The sequence below is a fragment of the Toxorhynchites rutilus genome, chromosome 2, assembly GCF_029784135.1.
Source record: "Toxorhynchites rutilus septentrionalis strain SRP chromosome 2, ASM2978413v1, whole genome shotgun sequence".
Taxonomy (NCBI): Eukaryota; Metazoa; Arthropoda; class Insecta; order Diptera; family Culicidae; genus Toxorhynchites; species Toxorhynchites rutilus.
Window position 1 is genome coordinate 130359220 of NC_073745.1, and position 27263 is coordinate 130386482.

General features: G+C 39.0%; 3 protein-coding genes across 3 annotated transcripts; all 3 read right to left on the bottom strand.

Annotated features, from left to right (window-relative positions):
* Nucleotides 1-9159: 9159 nt before the first annotated feature.
* LOC129766119 (uncharacterized) lies at nucleotides 9160-10239 on the bottom strand. Its single transcript, XM_055766584.1, has one exon. The coding sequence runs from the start codon at nucleotides 10237-10239 to the stop codon at nucleotides 9160-9162; it is 1080 nt and encodes a 359-aa protein (XP_055622559.1).
* A 53-nt stretch (nucleotides 10240-10292) lies between these two features.
* Nucleotides 10293-11663, bottom strand: LOC129766120 (uncharacterized). The gene has a single exon (XM_055766585.1). It carries the CDS (start codon nucleotides 11661-11663, stop codon nucleotides 10293-10295), a length of 1371 nt encoding a protein of 456 aa, XP_055622560.1.
* A 441-nt stretch (nucleotides 11664-12104) lies between these two features.
* On the bottom strand, nucleotides 12105-14771 carry LOC129766121 (uncharacterized). The gene has a single exon (XM_055766586.1). The coding sequence runs from the start codon at nucleotides 14769-14771 to the stop codon at nucleotides 12105-12107; it is 2667 nt and encodes an 888-aa protein (XP_055622561.1).
* Nucleotides 14772-27263: the final 12492 nt, after the last annotated feature.

A 27263-nucleotide genomic window follows, 5' to 3' on the forward strand; every position in this document is an offset into this window, starting at 1 on the left:
GCTTAACCTCCACTCGTTTATACTTTTGCGGTGACCTATTTCAACGAACTGTAATTATAGTGCACGATGTGACATGGTGACACAGATTTAAATCAAGCGAAACGAATGTGTTGCAAGTTCCTTCATAAAACAAACCACAAACAGTCCACTGATTCGAGAACTGATTCATTTATCGATATCCAAAATAGAATGAATAAAAAAACAGCTCTTATCGGTGAGTGGAAATCAATTTGCATAAATCGTATGTTTAGTTCACTATTACGGGGCGGTAATTTCACTGCTGTTTGAGATAGCACCGCCCAGTTTCGCCGAGCCGAGCAGCACATAGGCGAAGCAATAAAAAGCGCCAATAAAACCTCTATCATATTTGGGCGGGAACATAACGTTTAGAGAACGGTCTGCCCAACGCCGGCGCGATACTTATCGTATGTTTCTAATCCTAACTTACGCTGGCTCTGTTTCGAATCTTTGTTGCTCATCATCGATGGCTGTTGTACAATTTTTCATTCAAACGTTTATGTCAGTAATGTATTTTGGAGGTGTGTGGTTTTGACGACATTCAACGTTTCTGCCAATTTTTGTTGAGTTTGTGTTTCATCGTTTTGCTGTTCCAGGATGGTCACTGTTCTTTGAATCGCAATCACCACTTTTGAACTGTCGAAACTATTTCTCAAATATTAGAGATGAACCAGCCTTTGGCTGAAAATCTCTTTAATAAAGAAAGAAAAAAAAAAAAAAAAAATTCTCACAAGTTCTTACTTTTGTAACATGTTTACCGTAAGCTCCCACAAGTAAACGAAGTGCTTGGACGTAACGAATGCCGCAAATTCTTTTTAATCCTTTTTGACGTAGAACTATGTCATTCATTTCTATACTGGGGTGTAAGTTCAAACTTTCGCAAATGAAAGCGTTACGCCGGAGAACGAGATTTTGAGCGTTAATAGCTCCTAAACAACTGAATGAAATAGTATGATAAACACTTCATTCGAAAGATAAAATGTCTACGCGTTATATGATTGTTACTTTTTGATCCAAAAATTTGTTTCAATAGCCCTAAAATTGCTTTCAAAACAGGCTATTGAAATCACACCAATCGGTATATAAGCGAGTGCCGCTTGGAAATCAACTCAGTTATAATTGCGCAACGATAGAGGTACGATCGCTGGAATGGATGGATGTTTCCCTAACACAGACTTCAAAACCATGGAGCCAGGGGAAATTGGCATAGCAAATTAGATGCAATCAGCGGGTACTTTTGTATTCGTTTGAGTTTCTGCAAATAGGTATTTTTCACTAACACAGACTTCAAAATCATGAAGCCTGGGGAAATCGGCATTGCAAAATAGATGCGAGCTGCGGGTACTTTTGTACTTGCTTGCGTTTCTGGAAATCGGAATGCTTCCCTAACACAGACTTCAAAACCATAGAGCCTATGGAAATCGGCATAGCAAATCAGATGCAAGCAGCGGGTACTATTGTACTCGGATTGATTATGGATTTGATATGATATGATACGGTGTAGTGGATATGATATAAGTGGATATTATATTGCATATCGGAGAAATCACATTTATAAAAGCAGCGTTATAAAATTATTTGCCTACGAATGCTGCAATCGATCGTCGTTATTGGGAAGTTGGAATTGTTGGGAAGGGGGTCTTATTTTCCCTGTGTAATTCCGAGGAGGAATCCATTCCTTCGCAAGCGTTAATAATCCTGATCCGGATCAACGATGATTCCAATTGTCGGGGTTTGGGGAGTGGGTATTTCCGAGGAGGAATCGATTCCCTCTTTGAACGTTAATAATTCTTTTCCGGCTAAACGAAGTGTGATAATCACTTTATTCGAAAGATGAAACGTCTAAGATTCATATGCTTGTTACTTATTGATTGCTAAGTCGACGTTAGTTCTACGTCCACCTTGCGGTTCTATCAAAGATATAACCCACTTCCAGTTTTTTCTCTAAAACCTTGTGCATAAGATAGCAGTTACCCGAAATTAATGTTTTCATCATCAAACGAACAATTTTTATTACGACTAATTTTGACGTAGGACTACCTCTTTGATTTGTATAGAGGGGGGTCACTCTACGAAAAATTTAACGTTTATTAAGAGTTTTCAAATGAATATTACGCCGAATTGTTTTACGATATATGTTATAATATATACCATTAGACGGAAAATTTATTAAGCATTTTTCTCAATTGAAACATCAAAAATGGAAATGATAAAACAAGTGAGCAATTTAATAAATAAAGGAGGTATGTTTTACGAGTTCATGTGTTATGCATTGTTTCTTTCAACTTCATTCCCATGAATGTTGCATGCAACACAAAATTGTGTGCAATAATTCGTTATATCAAACAAATTAGCAAGACCTTTTCCGAATGTGAGATGTCTTCCGGGCTGCGACAACATGGGCAATTGTACAGCGAAAAATTATATCAATACTAGGAGGATGGCAGCGATTATCATGCCATGACTTATTGAGATCGGCTTTACATCGCATCACAAATATGAAACGAAATGAAATATTAACAATCCTCATGACTTCATATTCATAATTCTTAGTGACTCAATTTTTTTCTCTATTATAGTGATTTTCAACACATTTCAGCTGGTTCGTTACTTTTACTTCCATTTTTGGAAGGATGTCGGGAGTGAGAATTGAACTCGTGATCTCTGCGTGAGAGGTATGGATCGCCTCCACCAGTGACTCAATTCTTTCTATGATATGATTGAGCAATAGAACCAATACGACTTGATTGTGATAGTCTGAAAATGAAAATTATTTCACCGGAAAAGCTAATGCTCCCGATGTCTTAGAATAAGACTAATAATAAGAATAAGACAATGGAATGAAATCACAATACCATAGCTATCCATTAAAAAATAAAGCAACTTCATGATTTCATGTGTATTTTACCTCAAAATATCATGAAATCGTAAGTATTTTCAACTTGCTTTTTGTTTCTTCCCCATAAACTTCATACGTGTGTCGTTCAAAAAATAAGTTTCAGTGCCTCAGAAATCGCGGAAAAATTAAGTTAGGCGTTCGACGATCAACGATTCGATAGCACTGAAGAAATTCGTGAAGCAGTTATATCGTACTTCAAAAAGTGGAACGCTACGCACTTCGCGCTCGGAATAGAAAAACTCGTACCACGCCTTGAAAAATGCCTCGAACGTTACGGTGATTTTGTAGAAAAATAGAAAATAAAACGTAGATTACGAAAATTACCTTGTTTCTTGTCCTTACTTTATTTTTCCACGATTTCTGAGGCACTGAAACTTATTTTTTGAACGACCCTCGTAATAGACACAAAATTCAGTAAATATTAAGTGTAATTATTAATACAAGTATACAAGTACAAATAACAACAATAATACGTTATACTAAAATATTAGTCATTCTTATAACAAGTTGGTTGACGTAACACAACTCATACAGTATCTTGAAAGCTTCAGTTTTCGTTTATGTCGACCTCCAAGGAGTCGATATCAACCACTTTGAGAACCTCTGATTTAGATCCTATGCTTTTGTAATTTGTAATTTGTAATTTGTAATTTGTAATTTGTAATTTGTAATTTGTAATTTGTAATTTGTAATTTGTAATTTGTAATTTGTAATTTGTAATTTGTAATTTGTAATTTGCAATTTGTAATTTGTAATTTGTAATTTGTAATTTGTAATTTGTAATTTGTAATTTGTAATTTGTAATTTGTAATTTGTAATTTGTAATTTGTAATTTGTAATTTGTAATTTGTAATTTGTAATTTGTAATTTGTAATTTGTAATTTGTAATTTGTAATTTGTAATTTGTAATTTGTAATTTGTAATTTGTAATTTGTAATTTGTAATTTGTAATTTGTAATTTGTAATTTGTAATTTGTAATTTGTAATTTGTAATTTGTAATTTGTAATTTGTAATTTGTAATTTGTAATTTGTAATTTGTAATTTGTAATTTGTAATTTGTAATTTGTAATTTGTAATTTGTAATTTGTAATTTGTAATTTGTAATTTGTAATTTGTAATTTGTAATTTGTAATTTGTAATTTGTAATTTGTAATTTGTAATTTGTAATTTGTAATTTGTAATTTGTAATTTGTAATTTGTAATTTGTAATTTGTAATTTGTAATTTGTAATTTGTAATTTGTAATTTGTAATTTGTAATTTGTAATTTGTAATTTGTAATTTGTAATTTGTAATTTGTAATTTGTAATTTGTAATTTGTAATTTGTAATTTGTAATTTGTAATTTGTAATTTGTAATTTGTAATTTGTAATTTGTAATTTGTAATTTGTAATTTGTAATTTGTAATTTGTAATTTGTAATTTGTAATTTGTAATTTGTAATTTGTAATTTGTAATTTGTAATTTGTAATTTGTAATTTGTAATTTGTAATTTGTAATTTGTAATTTGTAATTTGTAATTTGTAATTTGTAATTTGTAATTTGTAATTTGTAATTTGTAATTTGTAATTTGTAATTTGTAATTTGTAATTTGTAATTTGTAATTTGTAATTTGTAATTTGTAATTTGTAATTTGTAATTTGTAATTTGTAATTTGTAATTTGTAATTTGTAATTTGTAATTTGTAATTTGTAATTTGTAATTTGTAATTTGTAATTTGTAATTTGTAATTTGTAATTTGTAATTTGTAATTTGTAATTTGTAATTTGTAATTTGTAATTTGTAATTTGTAATTTGTAATTTGTAATTTGTAATTTGTAATTTGTAATTTGTAATTTGTAATTTGTAATTTGTAATTTGTAATTTGTAATTTGTAATTTGTAATTTGTAATTTGTAATTTGTAATTTGTAATTTGTAATTTGTAATTTGTAATTTGTAATTTGTAATTTGTAATTTGTAATTTGTAATTTGTAATTTGTAATTTGTAATTTGTAATTTGTAATTTGTAATTTGTAATTTGTAATTTGTAATTTGTTCATTCGCGACTGCGGAAACAAATGTTCGACTTGTTGATTGGTGGTATAATGACTCCCGAATTTTTAATGTCCAATATCAAAGAATGCAAATGAATTTTCTCGGTTGTAAACACTGGTAGAGTGAACAAACAATCCCCAACAATCAAACCAGATCAAAAACATTTTCAGAACCACCAAATAGTTTAACGATGTAATCTTTCAAACATATCCAAAATCAACATGCCACAGATAGCCTAATGCAATCCTACGTCAACTATGCGATTGTGTCTCGGGAACAACTCTCTTGTGACTGTTTTTGTTTGTTTTTACGCGGTTTTTAAAAGGTTGTTTTCAACGGATTTTCGAATTAACGTGGTTTTTACGCGTAATCTAGAATTAAGGGGATAGTACACTATGAACATCAGAAAAAGTATGTGATTTTCGCGTTTTTTTTTTTGACGTAGAACTACGTCTTTCATTTCTGTACTGGGGTGTAAGTTCAAACTTTCGCAAATGAAAGCGTTACGCCGGAGAACGAGATTTTGAGCGTTAATAGCTCCTAAACAACTGAATGAAATAGTACGATAAACACTTCATTCGAAAGATAAAATGTCTACGCGTTATATGATTGTTACTTTTTGATCCAAAAATTTGTTTCAATAGCCCTAAAATTGCTTTCAAAACAGGCTATTGAAATCACACCAATCGGTATATAAGCGAGTGCCGCTTGGAAATCAACTCAGTTATAATTGCGCAACGATTGAGGTACGACCGCTGGAATGGATGGATGTTTCCCTAACACAGACTTCAAAACCATAGAGCCTATGGAAATCGGCATAGCAAATCAGATGCAAGCAGCGGGTACTATTCTACTCTGATTGATTATGGATTTGATATGGTATGATACGGTGTAGTGGATATGATCGAAGTGGATATTATATTGCATATCGGAGAAATCACATTTATAAAAGCAGCGTTATAAAATTATTTGCTTACGAATGCTGCAATCGATCGTCGTTATTGGGAAGTTGGAATTGTTGAGAAAGGGGTCTTATTTTCGCTGTGTAATTCCGAGTAGGAATCCATTCCTTCTCAAGCGTTAATAATCCTGATCCGGTTCAACGATGATTCCAATTGTCGGGGTTTGGGGAGTGGGTATTTCCGAGGAGGAATCGATTCCCTCTTTGAACGTTAAAAATTCTTTTCCGGCTAAACGAAGTGTGATAATCACTTTATTCGAAAGATGAAACGTCTAAGATTCATATGCTTGTTACTTTTTGATTGCTAAGTCGACGTTAGTTCTACGTCCACCTTGCGGTTCTATCAAAGATATAACCCACTTCCAGTTTTTTCAACGAGAAAAAACTGGAAGTGACTAATCTGATATCACAGTTCTATTAGGTATATATTACAAATAACAAAAAAAAAATTGTGTCAGTTTAACTGTTCCCTGAATAGCCGCAATCGGTTTTTTGAACCCTTGCAGCCAAAAACTGGTGGGAGTTCTTCAAGTTTTTTCTAGTCGACCGATTTTAACCAATGTTATTTTTACGTAATCTTGGATATATTTCCTGTCATCGTACGTAGTATTTTTGACGTAGGATTACGTCTTTCGGGAACATATTGGGGTACAAATTGAAAATCGAAAATCGAGCACATTATAAAAATTGTCCAATTTCAAACGCGTATTGCTTAGTCACTTCGTGATGGATTGATGAAATTTTTACGTTAATCGATTTCGGCACTCCATAACAATTTTTTATATTGAATAAAATAATATATGTCATGAAACTAACTATCGAACAAGTGAAAAATCTCAACCCCTATCCTAACGGAAGTACCCACTTCTGATTGGTCGAAATTGACGACACATGCGGCGGTTCCCTAACAGAGACATCTAAACCAAGCTGCCTGGGTGAAATCAGCATTGGAAATACATGAAAGTAGGGGTAGCTTTTGTTGTCACCGAAATGTGTTCCCTAACAGAGACATCTAAACCAAGGTGCCCGGGAGAAATCGGCATTGCACATATATGCAAGTTGCGGGAAATTTTATGTTGCAAGTGAGGTGACTGACACGATTAATTCTAGCAAATAAAATGTGAATTTGAAACTTTAATTTTGGTTGCTTCGTGAAATTTCATATCAATGACCGATCATGTATTGTGAAAAATTTAGCACAAGTGTAAGTGTAAAATTGTATATAGTGGCATTTGTGTTAAAAATGACTTGATATATGAAACGATTTACTTCAATTTTCCTTCATAGAAACCAAGGTGTGTTCCCGTTCGAGAACTTGTCGTTCGGTTTAAGCTGTTTAAGCTGTAAAGTTGTGTTCATTTTCACTCAAGGAAAGTTCATACAGCGAGAAAAGTTGGAAAAGTAAAGAAATATTCGAATAAATGATTTCCCATTTGCTTTACATATAGTATTAGGTGTTGTTAGTCCAATTTAAATTCGCATTGGGTTGAATAAACACTCAGAAAGTAAAAATTATAAAAGAAAATTACCTTTCCCATTTCAAATATGTTTTCGCTATATTGATGTAACATGTTTTTACTGATGAGAAAAATTGATAATGGTTTTCGATATTGATAATTATCTTATATTGCATTGATTTTGAGTTTATGAGTTTTTTTTTCATTATTACATCCATATATAACACAAGGAGGCATCTCGTCTAGAGTCACAGAGGGCGGTTTTCATCATATATCATTCCACTTCGGCATCTTTTATCTGATACGCACCATCTAACGACTAATTATCATCCTTCTATCATCATTACTCGGTTGTAAACACTGGTGGAGTGAACAAACAATATCCAACAACCAAACAAAACGGCCCTTTTCAGAACCACCAAATCATTATCAAAGAGTTTATTTCTTCAAACATATCCAAAATAAACAGATAAACAGCCTAACGGAATCCTACGTCTATGCGGTCGTGTCTCAGACACAACCTTCCTGTGACTTTTTTTTTCAAAATATTGATTTTTGACGAAATGGCGACATTTTTTGTAAAAAAAATGCGCTTTTGCCTTAAAAATCGAGACATCCACCAAAATGTTATTTTTCAAAATATCAAAAAATCCTACGTACGATGACAGGAAATTTAGTGGAGAATCTGAGAAAATCTATTTCTTCAATATTGAATGGACCGTTCCGGAGGTAGAACTTCCACCAGTTTGCAAAACTTAGTTTCGTGAAAAACGCGTTTAATATTTTGGATCCACGCAATCAAGTTTATTATGCATTTTTGGGATAAAATTATTGAGAAGACTTTAAAAAATCACTAACTTTAAAGTTTCTCACCTTCATAATGATTAAATAGCATAACATCACTAATTTAGATGTTTTACAACTATATCCTGTACTAAGTTTTCCCATCTTTGAAATGGGAGCAACATAACCATCCTATGTAGCGTACTTTTTGGAGTAGAGCCAGTTCAAGGAAAAAAGAGCCCCAAACAAAAAAAAAATAAATTCGATAACTCTGTTACTGTTGAATTCGATCACATGCGTAAAGGATTTTTTCGTCAATTATTATATTATCATCTCCTGAAAGATTCCAAAAATATGTATTTTTTATGTGAGAAATGTATTTTCTGATTTTAAGAGGACAAATCAGAAAGTAAATTGTTCTTTTGTAGTTGCGCGCAAACGAGAAATTCGAGGAAATCGAGTAAAATACCGCGTAAAAAAGATTGCCCCTTCATCCGCAACCACACTCGCACGCAAAATTTCTCTTTCCAACGAGGCGACGATATACATCGTCGCGTAATTTCAAGAAAAAAAGTAGTGTACAATGAAAGAAAAAATTAAGACTGTATATAATCGAGTCCGCCTGGTAAACATAATTTCAAATTTCTAAAATGGCAATTGAAATTTTCGAAATTTATACTATTTTTTCATCATGATTAAGTTATTTGAACAGTTTGCTTAACGCGTTGTTTTACCTAGTGTCGAGATTGTGAGGAAAAAAGTCGGCTTTGACCCTTCTGATAGCTTTATTCTGTCAAACAATTTCATTAAATATTTATTTTAATTATTTTAATATAATTTTACCTGCTTCAAAAAATTGGTTTGCCTGTTTTCTTTTTTCACTTCTATTTAACTTTTTAATAACACGTCCTTATTCACTCGCTTTTGTTTTGGAAATGAAATTTGGCTTTGGCAAGCGGAAATGAATTTGACACTACGCTTGAAATCACCCGCCTTTCTTGCAACCGTTCAGCTCGTTGACAGCCGATTCGCCCCTTCAGTAATGCCGGTGGATAGGGTTGTCAGCTCGGCGAATTCTGCGTTGACAGTCTCCCCCGGGTGTAGTCCGGAGTCCTCCGGAACTCCACATCTATTTACCACGTCGAGCAACGCCAACCGAGTCACCGGTCGCACTGAAGATTTTCCTCCGATTTGCACCACTGCTCTACGGCACCGGCCATCCGGATTAGGAATCATACGGATGATTCGTCCTCTCTCCCATCCACTTCGCTTTGTAGGTTCCGCTACCACTACCACGTCACCCGGTGTCAACGCTCGGACTTCGTCGAACCATTTGGCTTGTCGGCGAATCACGGGCAGGTACTCGACTAGCCAGCGCTGCCAAAATATCTCCAACTGACGTTGTATTAGTTCCCAGGATTTTCCCAGAATTTGTCGGCGTACTAGGTCGTTGAACTGACCCAGAGCCACATCTTCGCCTCGTCGCTTTACCCCGTTTGAACTCAACAACAAAAAGTGGTTTGGTGTGAGTGCCTCTGCCATCTCAGTCTCGAGTGGTAGATACGTCAGAGGCCTTGAGTTTACTATATTTTCAGCCTCCACGACCAGTGTCTGCAGCCCCTCGTCATCTAGCTTCCCTTCTATGTACGCTTCAGCCATAGCCGCCTTTACTGATTGCACCAAGCGTTCCCAAGCTCCTCCCATGTGCGGAGCTCCCGGTGGTATACAGCTCCGTTTCGTATTGGCACTGGTGAATGTCGAGGACAGTCCCTGGTTTATCTGGTGCTGCAGTACTCGTTCGGCTCCTTTGAAATTCGTTCCATTGTCGCTAAAGAATTCTACCGGCGATCCCCGGCGACCCACGAATCGACGAACGCAGGAGATACATGACTCTGTTGATAAAGTGTAGGCGACTTCCAAGTGGACAGCACGCACTGTCAGACAGGTGAAGAGTGCTATCCATCGTTTAACTATAGACCTTCCCAGCTTCACCAGCAGCGGCCCGAAATAGTCCAGCCCCGTATAGGTGAATGGTCGTTCGTGATGGGCCAGACGCGCCACCGGAAGCGGCGCCATCGGTGGAATCATTGGTCGAGTTCGTCGAATTTTGCAGAGCGCGCAATCGCGTTTCGCTTTCTTCACTACTTTCGTGGAATCGTGTAAAGCTGACGTAACTCATTCACTACAGTTTCAGCGTTTCCGTGTCTGTAACGACGATGATATCTGTTTACCAGGAGTTCAGTGACGTGATGTTTCCTCGGAAGGATCAGTGGATGTCGCACTTCATGTGGTACTCTTTCAGCTGCCTCAATTCTGCCACGCTCGCGTAGCAGGCCACGATCGTCCAGGAACGGCATAAGGTTGTATATGGAACTGTTCTTCCCGATGACCTCCTGTCCCGATTTATTCAGAACTTTATTCGACAGCGCAGCAACTTCATCTGTGTAAGCTTCACGTTGAGTTAATTTGATGATGATTTCTTCGGCAGCATGCAGTTCTGCCTGTTGTAGTGATCCGGAGTATTTCGGCTGCTTCTTGGATGCGTTGTTCAGGAATCGCAAGACATATGCTGTGGCATGTTGCAGTCTCTCCCAGGTAGAGAACCGGTGGAAATCTATGGTTGTCTCTATCGTACAGTGATGAAGAATCGACGCTCGCATTTCTTCTGAAGTATCCACCACTGGCTCTGTAACACGGGGCCACTCTTCTTCCGCTAGCCACAGAAAATTGGGTCCTCGGAACCATTTGCTGTCTTGGTTGAAGTACGGACCACTTCCCCATTTCGTCGCTTCGTCCGCAGGATTGGATTTCGATGGTACCCACTTCCATTGAGTCGCTGTTGTCTGTTCCAGAATTTCGCCTACTCGGAAGGAAACGAATTGTCGATAATTCCGAGGATCTGATTTGATCCAGGCCAGTGCGGTTCTGGAGTCTGTCCAATACGTGACCTTGGTTACGGGAACGTCGAGATGGCCTACAACAAATTTCGCCCATCGTGTGCCTAGAACACATGCCTGTAATTCCAGTCTGGGAATAGACCAGGGTTTCAGAGGCGCTACCTTCGATTTGGCGGCGATCAGACAGCACTGCGGATTCTCCTCTTCGTTGAACGTGCGCAAATAAACCGCACAGGAATAGGCCGCTTCGCTAGCGTCCACAAACACGTGTATTTCGGAATTCTTATATGTCATCCGAGTAGCACCACTGAAGTAGCATCTTGGGATGCGGATATCGGAAATATACTCGATCATTTGTATCCACCTCTGCCATTTTACGTAAACTGCGTCGCTGACCTTCTCATCCCAGTCCGTACCTTCTCGCCACAGGTCCTGGATCAGAACTTTGCCGTGAATGATAAACGGCGAAAGTAGTCCCAAAGGATCGAATAAGGTCATTACGCATCGTAACACCTGCCTTTTCGTTGGACGTGTATCTGTACGGATCAGTATTTGCATCTCGTCGTTCATCTGAGTGGAGAAACTCAATTCGTCGGTTGTAGGACTCCAAAGCATACCGAGGACCTGATCAGAATCTAAATAAAATAAAAGTTAAAAATAATTGTCACACTCTCACATAACACTCACGCGACGGTATGACAAAATCGTCGTCCGAGGTCACTGACCACTGTCCGAGAACAATTCCCCAAAAATGCTTTGCCGAAAAACAATAGGCACAAGAAACTATAAATTACGCATGTAATCCAAATGCACTCTCTCTTTCGCCAATAAATCATCATACGATATACAAGTGTTTAATTCATTCGGTGTGATCTCACAAAGTATTTTTCTATTCGTTTCGTCGTCTCAGTCGGCTGTTAAGCTCACGCGTTTCATCCGGTGACAAAGATCCGTTTCCGCTCAAGTGACGCGCGTACAATTGTACATTTCGGTGCGTTTCTGGTGCTGCATATTGCAGTGAAGAAAGTCTTTCGAAACCGGACTACAGTGTTCGCTTTAATCTCGTACAAGGACCCTTTCCGTATTTCCTCCTTCCACCAAATTCAGCTGCTTGACTGCTTCTTGCTGGATTTCCCCTAATTTCTGTAGAAGTATGCTGCTGTTCGATCTCCAGTTGTGTAGGTTGAAGCCTGCTTTACCGTGAATGTATCGCACGTCGCTTGCTACTTTCGCTGCCTCCTCCACTGAGCTGAAACTCGCCAGATAATCATCCACATAGTGGTCGTGAACTATCGCCTTCGCTGCTTCCGGATGTAATTCCGCATATTGCTCTGCGTTACGGTTTTTAATAAACTGCGCCGAAGCAGGCGAGCAGGTGCTTCCAAATGTCGCGACGTCCATCATGTATACAGTGGGCTTCTCCGATGGATTGTTACGCCATAAAAATAGTTGAGAGATTTTATCTTCATCGCGGATTCTAAGCTGGTGAAACATTTCCTTAACGTCTGAGCTGACCGCTATGCAATACAAACGGAAACGGAAGAGAATTCCAGGTAACGAGGAGAGTTGATCCGGACCTTTGAGTAGCGCGCCGTTCAGAGACACACCGTTTACTTTCGCAGCCGCGTCCCAGACCATACGAATTTTCCCCGGTTTCTTGGGGTTAACCACCGCTCCTACCGGGAGATACCATATCCTCCTTGGATTGGCGGCTTCAAGTTCCTCAGGCATGGCCTTGTGCGCATATCCCTTTGCTTCATATTCGCGCATTTGCCGGTGAAGGTTCTCCTTCAACTTCGGATTGCGATCCATCCGACGCTCGAGGCACTCCAAACGTCGAAGAGCCATCGGGTAGCTATCTGGAAATTCCACATGATCTTCTTTCCAGACCAATCCCTTTTCGAAGCGGTTACCACGTCGTTTTGTCGTTGTTTCAATGATGGTTAATGCCCGCTGATCTTCCTTTGAAAGTGACGTCTCAGGCGGAATAACTCCTGCACTTTCAATCTCGAAAAATTCTTTTACAGTTGCCTGAAGATCCTCATCGCAGGAACATTTGCAAACGTGGAAACTGTATGATTCGCGCTTGCTGTTTCCCCGCGGCCCGTAGACGCACCAGCCTAGTCTGGTTTTAACTGCTACTGGGGCCGCACCATCACCTTCTCGTATCTTCAGAGGAAGAGCCAGCCTCAGGTTGTCGATACCGATTAGAATCTTTGGTTTCACGTTCTGATAGCTGCTAACTGGAATGCCCTTCAGATGTGGGTACAACCGCACTGCTTCTTTCATCTGGAAACTCTGACGAGGAAGACCAAGGTTACTGACGGTCCTTACGTTCACAAGCTTGTGTAGTTTGGTTTGCCCGATTCCAGCGATCTCGATGGTAATTTGTCTAGAATCATTTTCTATTCGAGAAGTGTCGCTAGTCCATCGGAGACAAAGTGGATGTGGAGTGCCATTTACTCCTAACGCCGTAGCCAGGTCATTCTCCACCAACGTTAGGTCAGAACCCTCGTCCAAGAATGCGAACGTGTTGAGTGACCCATCTTTCCCATACACCGTTACAGGAATGATACGGAACAGTGTAGAAGCATTCGAGTGGTGGTGTGTATGATTTTCGGCCACCTGAACCTTCGGTGCTATCAACTTCGAAGGTCCGCTAGGCGAATGTAGGAGCGGATGATGGCGAAACTGACAGCCTTCGATGTCGCAGGTCTTCCGTCCCCGACACGCACGTCGGCCATGGTTGAACAGGCAGTTCTGGCACAGCTGCAATGCACGGACTCTTCTCCAACGATCGTCGACAGTCAGCTGCTTGAACGCGCCACATTCGCGCACCCGGTGTCCATCTTGGTTGCAGTGCAAGCAGTCGGAACGTTTAGCTGACTCTTTTGGTTCCTTCGGAGAATCGCTGAAATTGGTTGGTTTGTCTGTTGCATGGGTGTTCACAAATCCTTTGTTCTTCAGGCGGTCGCGAGCGCTGTTCTTCTTAACCTCGGGCTCGAAGCTAACCACACTGGTCGCGTCTTGTACCACTGACGCCATATAATCACCGAAAGTTTTCAAGTCTACGTGTTGGAATCCTCGTTTATATCCCGCCCACATCATTCGTTGATCAGCGGGAAGCTTTGCTACAAGCTCCTGCAGAAGCGATGGATTTGAAAGATGAGCGCGTTCATTCGCCGCTTCGATGTGGTCGCATAAAGCCTGCACGGCCATCCCGAAGTCGATCAACCCTTCCAATCTGTCTGACCTTGGTGCTGGGATTTCTCGCACCTTACGCAACAATGCGTTGATGAGCAATTCTGGACGTCCAAACCGCATCCGGAGTGTCTCGATCACCTGGGGAACCGCTGCTGGCAACACCAACCGGCTGCGCACCGTTTCAAGCGCTGGTCCGGTCAAGCACCGTTGCAGACGAAGCATGTTTTCACCATCCGAAAAACCACAGGCTTCCGTTGTATAACGATAGTTGGAAATAAAAATCGGCCAGTCGGCGGGATCACCGGAGAATCGAGGAAGTTCCTTTGCCAGGGACTGTCTTGCTGCTAGCTGTTGCTGTGAGGGAGCACTAACTGATCTTGAGGGAGGCATCACTTGATTTAATTGCAAATTTTCTGACTGACGAGGGCACTGAGACAAGTCAACCGTACGCGGAGGAATTTCACGCGTTTGTTCTCCGGTCGAGCGGTGTTCGGGTTGATATACTTTTCGAGTAATCATTATTGATTCATTTGGACGCGCGAGTGATTCTCGCGACTGATTAAAATATATTGTTGGAGGCACATATCCAGTTCTCCCGGGCGCGCGTCAATTCGCGACTGCTCACGGGTATCTTTATTTATAATGGTCGTGGAGCTATTATGTGATGGAAATTTACTCAAATGGCTCAAGGCTTGACGCTTACCTGGGGGTTCCATATGTTCGGGGCGCATTTCGATCGATGCGGCTTTCCGACTTACCACGGGCGGATTATTCTGGCTTACCACATCCCTCAATGGCCAAAGAGGGTCAGTACTTTCCTCCAGTCCAGTTGCTGAATGTCCTCTTGGCTGATCACCTTCCAGCACAGGTGGTAACTTACGACTCGCCTTCGGGATCGCACCGGTCTGCTTTTCCAAAAGCGGCTTGCTCGCCGCCAGCGTTGACAGTTGACCCGCTGCCGGTTGGTTTGTGTTCGACGATCGGTTTCTGCTTCCATCGTTTCCGGATTGGAATCCCTCCAGAAGTTCTCGGCACCTCACTAATTGTACACGTAGTGCGTCCAGTTCTTCCGGGGTCGGATTTGCTCGCCTTTCACACCGTTCGACGCGATTCCGTAGTTCCGATAAAGCAGCATGTGGGTCCTGTACCTCCTGCCGAGGGTTTAGAGCGAGTTCGTCCAGCACATCAGATGGAATTGAAACCATAGGCGGTTCGTTTAGTCGTGATACACCCAACAATGGCGTTGAGCGACGCACGGACGGTGATATGGGAGCTTCGGGGTTAGGTGTAGTTGGAGGTCGTTTACGCTCACCCGAAAACGTTTCGGAATTCACTTCCCGTGAAGAAACGCAATTATCGCAGCCTCCTGAGGCCTCTCCGCTGACTGCCTCTCCACCTAGCACGTTGTCAATGAGCTGCTGCTGCTCCTCAAGATGGCGACGCTGCAGCGCTAAGTCCGCACGAGCTCGCTCCGCTTGTTGCTTCTCCACCAACTGGCCCAATCTCACCGAAAATGCCGATGTTGCACTGCAGCGACTGGATTCGCTTCGATTGGAGGCAATATCATCTTGCTGCTGATGTCCAGCACAAAGGGCACACACCCACGAACGACCCGCAACGCTGTCGTCCACTCCCGCACACGTGTAACACGTGTAACGTTCGCATTCACAATTGTCACACTGGACCATATTTTCCGCGCTGTCCGGCCGTCGGCATTCGGTACAGCTCGATTGCTGGTTCCCGGATTCCGTGGTGGGCTCCACAATGCTCACACCATCCATCACGACCGAATGTTGAGAGTTCTCATCCATAACCGCAATTTTTTGAAGATTGTCGAGATTGTGAGGAAAAAAGTCGGCTTTGACCCTTCTGATAGCTTTATTCTGTCAAACAATTTCATTAAATATTTATTTTAATTATTTTAATATAATTTTACCTGTTTCAAAAAATTGGTTTGCCTGTTTTCTTTTTTCACTTCTATTTAACTTTTTAATAACACGTCCTTATTCACTCGCTTTTGTTTTGGAAATGAAATTTGGCTTTGGCAAGCGGAAATGAATTTGACACTACGCTTGAAATCACCCGCCTTTCTTGCAACCGTTCAGCTCGTTGACAGCCGATTCGCCCCTTCAGTAATGCCGGTGGATAGGGTTGTCAGCTCGGCGAATTCTGCGTTGACACCTAGGAAGGTCATAGACTTTCCAATTACTTAATTAAACATTATGGTTTGAACAGGCAAATGTAAGCCCAGTTACAATTTTTTGATTTTTTTGATTTCAGATACCTGATTGATCATTTGATAATGAAAATTTTAATTTTAATTGTCACCTTATGTACAAAGTTTAAAAAAAAATCGAACAGAATCGGGGTAGTGCTCGGTTTATTGAGGTTATAATTTCTCTAAAGTCAGACTTTAACAGTGTTCTCCGAAAATAGAAAAAAAAATAAATATTTAAAATTTGTATACATTATGCTACATCTTATGTGAAATTGGGTCACAAATTCATCTGATTGATATGGAAGTACGTATAACAAGGTACAATATTTGTGAAAAACCCACATACTCACTCGGATTGAACATTGCGATTATCAGTCCCTCAGACTAGCAGACAAAATTGAAGTCTCCCAAACTCGGTATGCGCGTTTCCGAGTGGAGACCTAGATATGCCGTTTGCCAACCCGGAGTTCTGCGTTAAGGCGAACACTTTCGATGCTTATCTGGGGGATAATGATCCTTCCTGCGGCGACGCACGGCAAACAGTGAAGGTGACTTCATCAGCGCTATGATTGATTGAATTTTCTAATCTGAGACAATCCATCGTCTGGAGCCGGTGTGATGGCGGTGGCTTATTTCTCCCCCATTGTGCACGAGGAAGACTTTATCTCCTCCGAGGAAATCAATAGCCTTCCAGCCTTCCTGCTAATAAACGCTCCTACCGTAGGCGCATACAATCTCCATTCCAGGTCGCGTTCCATTTATTCGAGACGCTTATCGGGAGGCATCGGTTGTGAGGCGTTGCAGCATTGACGTGTGTACAGGGAAGGTGAAAAAACTGACGCAGTGCTCATTATTCCTGCTTTACCCCCAATGCATTAATCAAAAAATAAAAATGGAAAGAGAACTTGATTGTCTGATGCGAGGAACTGATTTGAGCTCTCCCCCGAAATGTTACGACATGTCCCCAGATCAAGACAAGACTCACACTCGAGGCTCCAAACTTTTCTTTCCCATTCCCAGACACGAAGACTCTTCTAGGTAGATGCAACTGTTACCCCGCAATCGTTGCAGTAGAACAAAAAATAAACGTGATTATGGAAATATTTCGGGGGCGTATGATGTATATAAACAAACAATAAAACCATAAAGCACCTCTCGCACCGCCTCATATCTGTTGAGTTCCGTCACCTTTCTCATCGTGCGGCGAGGTTTCACATTTTCGAACCAACGCGAAGCATTCATCCATCCTTCCATCCATCCATCCATCTTTTGGGTATGATTCGTATTCCGCACCACACGGCGAGGGCACGTCTGCAGATGACTGACTGCTTCTTCGCCGAATGCCATTCTGTGGCTTGATCCATTTCTTATGCTGATGCCATTATCGCCACATTGTGCCCTACGTACGAACAGACATACCCACTCGCTGTTTCTTTTTCGCCCCCCCAACCATCATCAGCACCGGTATCTCCCGTGTTGTAATAAAATGTAGGCGGAAGAACGGAACGTGTGATCCCTCGCCACAAACTTCTCTTCCAGGTACCTACCTTGTGGGGTTAACTGAACAATATGGCACAGCACCATTTTTAGGCAGCATTTCATCACTCCCCGCGATGGGAAAGCTTTAGGGGGATTATTTGCACCTTTCCCTTGCTTACGTACTATTTCGCGTGAAATCGGAGAAAAGTCAATTGCCAATCCATGTTTCATTATAACGTCAAACGCAGGTACTTCCTGTTACGCAGAGCATTGTAGTTATGTTTGGATTCGGAGCAATATATTTTTGCCATCTTGGCGTTCAGCTAGGGTTTATTAACGTCAGGAAGTAATTCGGGTGTGCAGTGGAAATATTCGAATGGAAGATGTTTCTGTGAAGTGATTACATTGACATACATAAATGGGAAAAGAGACAATATAATAGAAATGTGTGTTTGATGTTGAGAAAATTTTGAAAAGCATGTGTCTTACTAACAAGAAGTAAAAAAAATGAAAGGGAAGAAAACAACCGTATTGAAATATGTCTGTAATATAATTCCAGTCAAAATCATTTTAAAATCGATCAACAGTTCTCGTTTAGTGATAATCCAACTCCTTAACGAATGGTAATGCTCAATCTACTGAAATCAATGTTCTTACAAAGCATCAAATAGTCCATCCGATCCGCACATTAAAAATAATCTATTCAAACCCATGAGTCTCGGTCTCAATAATACAAAGATGTGATGACAAAATTAAAACGAAATAATCAGGAACGATGAATCAATATAGACTTTCGTGTTCATGGAGTTTATATTAACCGATAAACTGGAATGGATTGAAAAAAGGGCTCAATTGCAGGGTCTTTCAGATTGAACGCTCACGCAACAAATTTTAATAACTTCTACAAAAGTGAACCGATTTTTATTTAAAAAAAAATTAAAATAAAGCTTCATTTAGGACATTTTCAATGTGACCACCCTTTTTTCGATAACGCGTTTTAAACGGTGAACAAAATTATTGATGCACAACTCTAACATTACGACTTCGATGCGGTTGAAAATCCGAGTTATTTCTTCTTTAAGTTCCTCCAAATTTTGTGGATTATTAACACAGCAACGGTCCTTCACGTACCCCCAGGGGAAGTAATCGACGACGAGAAATGTTGAAATTCTTACCATAAGAGAACAAAGTTTCATTGAGACTTCGGTTGATTGAGTAATACGATTTCACTAAAAATACACGTTCTTGTAAATTGTACATCTTGACACCAAAAACTATCCGATCAGACTGAACGAGTAGCCGAATATTATCGTCCCGAAAAGGGGAATGCAGTGTTACCATCGACGGAGCGAAAAAAAAAATTATAACGAGCTATTCGATTTTTTGCGTGAGCGTTTAATCTGAAAAACCCTGTAGTTAATTCATTTCGACAAATATATTTTTTTTGACGTAGAACTACGTCTATCAAGAAGGGTGCCAAATCAGAAAACAGGTCACGTTTTTATGAAATAAAGTTAACGTTAATAACTATTTTCACTGTGAACAAATTCTCATGATTTGCATACCAAACGAATCGGAAATTCTCTAAGATTTGTTTGATATGCTATACATCGCAATCCGCTAATCTCTAAACGGTTTAAATTCATGAAAACTGGAAGAACTTCCCTTTTCCCATTCTTTTGTTCTGCCGATTTGTTTGCTAACCCTACCCGTGTTTCGAATGCTTATAACTCGAACATTTCATAACAGATCGGAAAGATGTTTGCATCAATTGATAGGAAATATTTCCAGGCGTCTATCACAATTAATAAAATATTATTTTTCATGAGATGAACAATTGAATAACTGTAAAATATCAAGCGTTATTCAAACGCCCTAACTGCCAAGTTTTGATTGGCCCGATTCACGGTTTCCCCAACACAGACTTCAAAAATTTTTTTTTTCACTCAACACTCGGTCGCGCTAGAGTGTGGAAAGAGAGCGCACAAACTCTCTACAGTGTAGCGGATAAATTTACTGGAGAGTACACTCTGAAGTGGCCTTCATTTAACTTTGCGCTGTGGTTCGTTGAAAAAAGAGAACCGAGGTGAAACATGCGTGTGGATTATATGTAGAATGAGATTGCACTCTTCAGTGTACTCCTCAGTGTGACATAGTGCGGATTAGCGCGCTTTAGTGCTGGACACAGGTTTTCGCACACTCGAACTCTCAAGAGTAAAGAGAATGTAAAAGAGTGTGACTCACTTGCACTAAGATTTTGACTCTTGATATATCCGTCGGTGAAAGGGAAAAGGGCATGGTTTCTCTTCGATGAGTGATGACTGTATCATCAGTTTAGGCATGAAACCCGCACGCGGATGTATCAATTCAGTGAAAATGCCATCACTGACTGCCCGTAAGGGTATACTTGCTCGTGAACTACGGTTGAAGATCATTCTAGGCTGATTTTTTACGTTTACGTTTCTCTGATCATCAGAACGTACTGCAATGATACGAAGAAAATGATCTTTAATGCCGAAAGATCTTAATTCCCATAATACCGGCCGATCATGATACACGTCTTAGGATAAATAATTATGTGTTGTATTTCAATTAGATTCGCATGTAGATTCCATTTTTTATGTTACTTCTCTTAAATGGCTACGGTTTCACAAATTATTGAAATTTCATTTCATAAATGTTTTCAAAAATATCAGAGGAGGGAGGTGTTTTTGCGAAGCAAAGATAATAAAGTTTTTGAAATTCAATAGTGCATTTAGAGTTCTATTTTTTCTAAATAGTTCATTAATTTTCCATCAACTTTGTCAAACGTCATATTTCAATCAGACGTCTGGATTTTTAATTAAAATTGGTCATATGATAATGAAAATTGTTATTTTAGGTAGTTTCCATCATATGTACCAAGTTTCAATAAAAACGTAGGAAGCGGCGGCCTTTCGCAAGCAAACCTATGTTGCACGGTTAGTTAGAAACCAAAAAGCACAAAAAAATTTAAAGGGCCTGGCCGATTAAGGGAGTAAAAAGTGCCCCAAACCAAATCACTAGATGTATGGCAAATATTGTATAGAATATTAAATAATAAATTTTGACGGTTTGCTTGAACCCCTATGTGGTTTAACATAGGATCTATAGTGAAAAACGTACTTTTTCTTTTATCTCACGCCATCCTCAAAAGCTTCGAGAAAAAATTTGAATAAAATACTAAATTTGCAACTCACTACGGTGTATCAAGAAAAATTATCAAAAAAAAATCATCAAAAATTTAAGTACTTAAAAATCTTGAAATTTTTAAAAAAAACTTTTGGGATTTAGAGATTCAGTACTATTTTAATTCATATTTAAATGTGTTCCTATAGCTTTTCTAGATATGTGTGATTTTTTTCAGATTTTTTTTCAGTGTTGCGGGGTACAAATTTTTTTTTTGATATTTCCAGAGGGGTCTGGCTGGGAAAGGAGTAAAAAGCCCCCCCAAACCAAATCACCAGCTGTATGGAAAATATTATATAGGGTACTAAATAAAACATTAGTACCATATATTTGAATCCTTGTATGGTACACCATACAATCTATGGTAAAAAATGCACCTTTTCGTTTTTCCACGCCATTCTCAATAGCTTTGAGACAAAGATAAAAAAAATGCTGAAAGTACAAGGTACAAGGTGTATCGATAAATATCTTCAAACAATTTTTGCATCAAAAAATCTAATAATAAAAAAAATAAATACGCGGTACAAAAAAATTATATATATTTTCTGGTATTTCGAAATTTTGAAAAAAAATATAACTCTGAGACCCGCTTTCACTGTAATTTTTCTACATGTGGGGTTTTTTCCTGAATTTTTAAGAGCATTGCGAGACACAAAAATAATTTTCTACATTATTATTTTTGTTTTCTTAAAATCGATTATTCTATTGTATTCGTGGTTTTCAATTGTAAGATTAAAATAGAAAAAAATAATAATAATTTGGATTTGTTAAGTGTTCTTCTCATTAATCCGAATGATTTTTCCACAAGGACTTTATTTTTCTCACAGAGCTCTATCGTACTGCTGACTCCTATGAATTTGGTAAACCACTAAATCCAATGTAGAGATATATCATATATTTTAAGATACGAGAAAAAAATCTTTGTACAGCTCAATGCTCTAAATATACCGACAAAATTTAGACATATGAAAAACAAAAATTAAATAAATATAGAAGCAGTACTGGGTCTATAAATTCAAAATAAATTAATAATGCTCGAAGCCCAAAAAAAATTTTTTTTCGCGCAATCGTCTTAAAAATTCAAGAAAAAAAACGTTATATGTGGAAAAAACAACACATACGAAGTGCAAAGTGCAAAGTAATTATTTTTTTCAAAATTTCAAAATGCCTCAAAATATATATATTTTTTTTACACCGCGTAGAATACTCTAAAAATTCTGAAAAAATAATCACATATACCTAAAATAGACATAGAAAAAAAATTGAATACAAACTAGAGAAGTACTGAATCTCAAAATAAAATTTTAATTTATTAATTTAATTTAATTTAATTCAATTTTATTTAAAATAAAAATAAAAATTAATTTAAATTTTTTTATTGATCGATACACCTTAGTAAGATGTACTTTCAGTATTTTTTTCATATTTTTGTCAATTGAGAAAGGTTTGAAAAAAACGAAAAGGTGCATTTTTCACCATAGATCCTATGGTGTACCATATAAGGGCTCAAATATATGGAACTACGGCCAAAATGTTTTGAAGCGACCCTAATTCCTCCATATATGTATGTAGAGATGCTTGGAGAATACCTCGCCAAACCATTCTTCATATTTCATTAAAGCACACTTGCGCTTTGTCGTCAAGTTCCAAAAGTGCATCACCCTTGTCGAAAATCGAACACTTCTCTAATTACATTTTTGTTCAACTTATTATGTTACCGAGTCTACATTTTTTTTACTGACATCAATTTGTTATTTTTGTGCGAGTGAAACAAATCTCAAGTTTGCACTCGATTCGTGGCAGTTCAACACACACGGGACATTTTTTGATTACTCGGCGCATAATTATTTATCGGCAGATATAGTAGGGTAACTCCAAGCGCCTCCCCAGAAATTCGAAGGTGGAAGAATTAGCTTGTAGAATTAATTTCGGGGAAAATAAAAGAGTCGAGAGTTGCACGCCAACAGGATTGGTCGAGTTTTAGTTGTATGAAAGAAAGCCAAGACTGTCGGGCAACGCTACAGTTTCATTTAGTACCCTATACAATATTTTCCATACAGCTGGTGATATGGTTCGGGGGACTTTTTACTTTCCCACCCAGACCCTTTGGAAATATAAAAAAAATTGTGCCGTGCAACACTGAAAAAAATCTGAAAAAATCACACATATCTGGAAAAGCCGTAGGAACACATTTAAATATGAATAAGATTAGTACTGAATCACTAAATCCCAAACAAAAAAATTCAAAATTTCAATATTTTTTAGTACCTGAATTTTTGATGAAATTTTTTTTTGATAATTTTTCTTGATACACCGTAGTGAGATGCACATTCAGTATTTTTTTCAAATTTTTATCTCGAAGCTTTTGAGGATGGCATGAAATAAACGAAAAAGTAAGTAAAAATTAAAAGCACTTACTGTCTTTTAATACTACAATATTAACGTCCAGAAAACAAACAAAAAATTGGGTTAAAGCATTTAGACCATTTTTTTTTGTACAGATGTTTCTGATATTTTAATTCAAGCTATCCTATTCATTCGCTGTTCAATGTTCATCATCCATGAGCGCTGCGAGATATTGCTGCCCCGCAACATCGGTTGCGGTTTGGCATTCCGGAAGGCTGGGACTAAACAATGTTAATCATAGCCTTCATGAGAACCACAGCAAGAGCAATAATCATTTGCTGGGCATATAACTTGCGCATTAGTGCTCGAGCCATGAGCAGCAGCAGTATTCTCCATGAATAGAGCCGAGGAAACCCGGGTCTTTCCTGACTGACAAGAATGGAGCTACTAAGAGAACCGACAGTAAGCGCAGCTCGAGGGGTTGGTCAAATAGTTTGAGGGGGTTGCGCTGAAAAGCCCAGAAGAAAAACAAATAATTATAATTTTCTTGTTAACACTGACACATTGTGGTCGGAAGGGGGTGGCATCTCCCCGGGTGGGGTGCTGAGGATGAAACAAAAGAGCAACCGGCCGGATAACGCTAGAGTCAGCTGAGGATCCAGTGATGCTCCATCACAGCATCAACCGAAGTAATGGAACTAGCCAGATTGGTAGACCTTAGGATCAACGCGCGGTGGTACGGATGAGTCGTCAAATATTTATTCATGCATACAAGTGCCTTTCCCTCCTACGGGAGGAAAAAAAATGTCGGCTCGGGAAGATTTTTTAGGTTCCACTCCGCTATCCGTCGGTGCAACTTGTTGGTCTCTCTGCAATACGATTGACCAGATGCGGAGTTATGCCTGACCACGCCAAAAGCATGATAATTAGCACCTTGCCATAGTGGGAAGAATGATGGACCAAGACAGAGATTGCTATCGTGCTTGCGATGCCAATTTGAAGCCTTGCTCAAAATGGAAAAGCAAGGCTGCACTGGCGAGAAGAAAGGTGGCGAAGGAGAGAATTTTTTAATTAATTAATCAAGATGTATATTAGTGGATAGAACATGGAAGCTCGCGGCGCTGATAACTCCACAGACGAACAGTTCTACGGTGGGAACAAAGATCTGCAGTTTATGACCATCTCTCGTAGATGGAAAGTAATCGTGAGCGTCGTAATCCATAATGAATTACTTCCTGCGTTACGATTGAGTTAGCTGGAGTGGTTTCTTAAGACGTGAGCTATCTTTGAAGTTGCGGAAAGTTTACGTTTATCGACTCAAATTATATTTTGGATGAAGTCTGTGTATAAAAACGGCAAACCGAAAGAAAGTCCATTATCAATAGGTTGTCATACTGCAAAAAGTTTGCCATAACCACAGGAAAGAAATAACTTACGGTTAAACCGTTGCCTTTCTACATCCTACGCTCCGATTGGCATTCGGTCACTACTCGCAGTTCAAGTTGGGTTTACTCTTGATAAAACCACAACCGTCTCCCGGATTTGGTTCCGTGGTCAATCGAATGAATAAGCAAGTAAAATTAACGAAATAAATTGCATATTCTTTTGTTTCCCTATTCAAACACTGGCCAAACCGATCACTGCCTATGGTGGTGACCCATATGTGGCAAAGGTTTTTGCATCGCCAGCAGACAAAATGCATGCAGCTCATTTCGAGAGTCAGGTTCACTTGGGGCACATCCAGTCTTCGAACGGCAGAGAGCCTTACCAGGCACCGGGTTTCCCTACTGTGTGTTTTCCTAGCTGACTGGACAGATTTCGTTTTGTGGCTTGACCACGGTGCCCACGAATGCATGCAAGGGGACTTCTGATCTGTCTTGCTGGACTAGGCTAGGAAAATGTGATACATTCGACCGATAATAAACGAATCCTACGAGAGAAGCCCTTTCCTACATAGCTCAGCCTGAAAACATACCAAGTGCTCAGCTCGGTCACCCGAACGTCTTCCTTCTGCTAGGTGGACGTTTCCAGCAACAGCATTACACTATTATTTGTATTCATGAACATATGAAAATTGCAAACAATAGAAGTGAGTGACGTTCGTAACAACCGCAATTACGCTCGTCAAAGTACCACATACTCGCCGGAATCGGCCATTCGAATCAACTAACAACGGGGAACTGACCAGAGCAGGAGCAAGTCCTCCGCGGGTTTGGTTTTTCCAACCGAACGAAGGAATGATGAGAATGGGCACCTTGCCTTCCAGAACAACGCTTACTTGTCGCGAATACTCATCATCATCATCATCACAGTTTGCCGACAAGCCTCAACTCTTCAGCCGAGAGCATCACCAGCGAAGGTCCAGCGATGAAGAGAAGTGCTAGCAATTTGCTCCAGTAGGTATGGAAAATGACGAAAAATTGATGCACCATGAGATGGCGAAACCGGGCGCCGAAGTGAATTGCGTCGCAGTGCATATTTTAAATGAAAATAAAAGGACGGAGTGAAGAAAGCGGATTTGCAAATCATTGAGTCGTTCGAATTATGAAATTATTACAATGCAATTGTCGTAATTGTATGCTTCATTTACGGAATGCGTTTAGCGTAAATGGTGCGAAAGGGGATTTCCACGGCAGCGTCGCTCAGAATTCGCACGTTGAATGACGGCTGGGAAAAAATGCGATCGCTCACTAGGCTTCATACAGTTTTCGCAGCAACTTGGCAGAGGTGATGAATGTGAGAAATGTGAATTACAAACTGTGTTTTAATCATATTCAATGTTTCAGGGTTGTTCCAATTATTTCAGCATATACACGCCAAATGACGGATCGGCCTAATTCGGCTATTCTCAGGAGAAAAATTAACTTCAGAAATATCTTTTAAGGCCAACTTTTGGTACGTCTCAACTATTTTAATAACGAACGTATTGCAATTATTTATTTTTATTTCTTTCAACATCATTAAAAGTCACTATCACTAGTCACTATACGACTTTCAATGATGTTAAACGATGCTAGAGGTCATTTTAAATCATAAAGCTTATTATGATGATAGTAATAAACTTTTCAAAAACATCCGTTTTGCTGATGTTTTACACATTTGAATAATTTACGAAAATACGTCCTTTGCACATGTAATTTGTGTTTCTCCAGTGACTACAATATATTTTTTCGGAATACAGGGCGGGCTCGATTATATACAGTTTTCGAGATCTTTCCACTGTATATAATCGAATTCTGTATATAATCGAGCCAAAAAAATTTTTTTCATAATTTTTTTATGCATATATTTTTTGTTTATTGAAAATGAAAGTAGAATTTAATTTTTGATTCATCCCCTTAACACTCCTATACTCGCGCATTGGTCTGTCAGACCGAGAAATCAATAATTCATTTATTTCTCAGAAAATATCAACACTACGACTTTGCGATTCTCTCTAGCTTCGTTATTCGTCGTTCGTCATCGTTTAGGGTATCGCATGTGTTGGTACAAAAGAGACGTGTACCACTTTTTTAACATCTTCGGTCTGACACACCGACGCGAGTATAGGTGTAACTTTTTTGGACAAGAACCTTTTTTCTTATTTTAAAATATTGTTCAATGAAATGTATAAATTTATTTTAGTAGCGTGGAATATTTATTGAATATAATGCATAAGATCATTACCTGACTATTCTCATTTGATTTCAGTCCCTTCTGTAGCTGGATTGAACGGATCCATATATTAACTATTCGTCGATATATTCGTCGTTAGATTCATA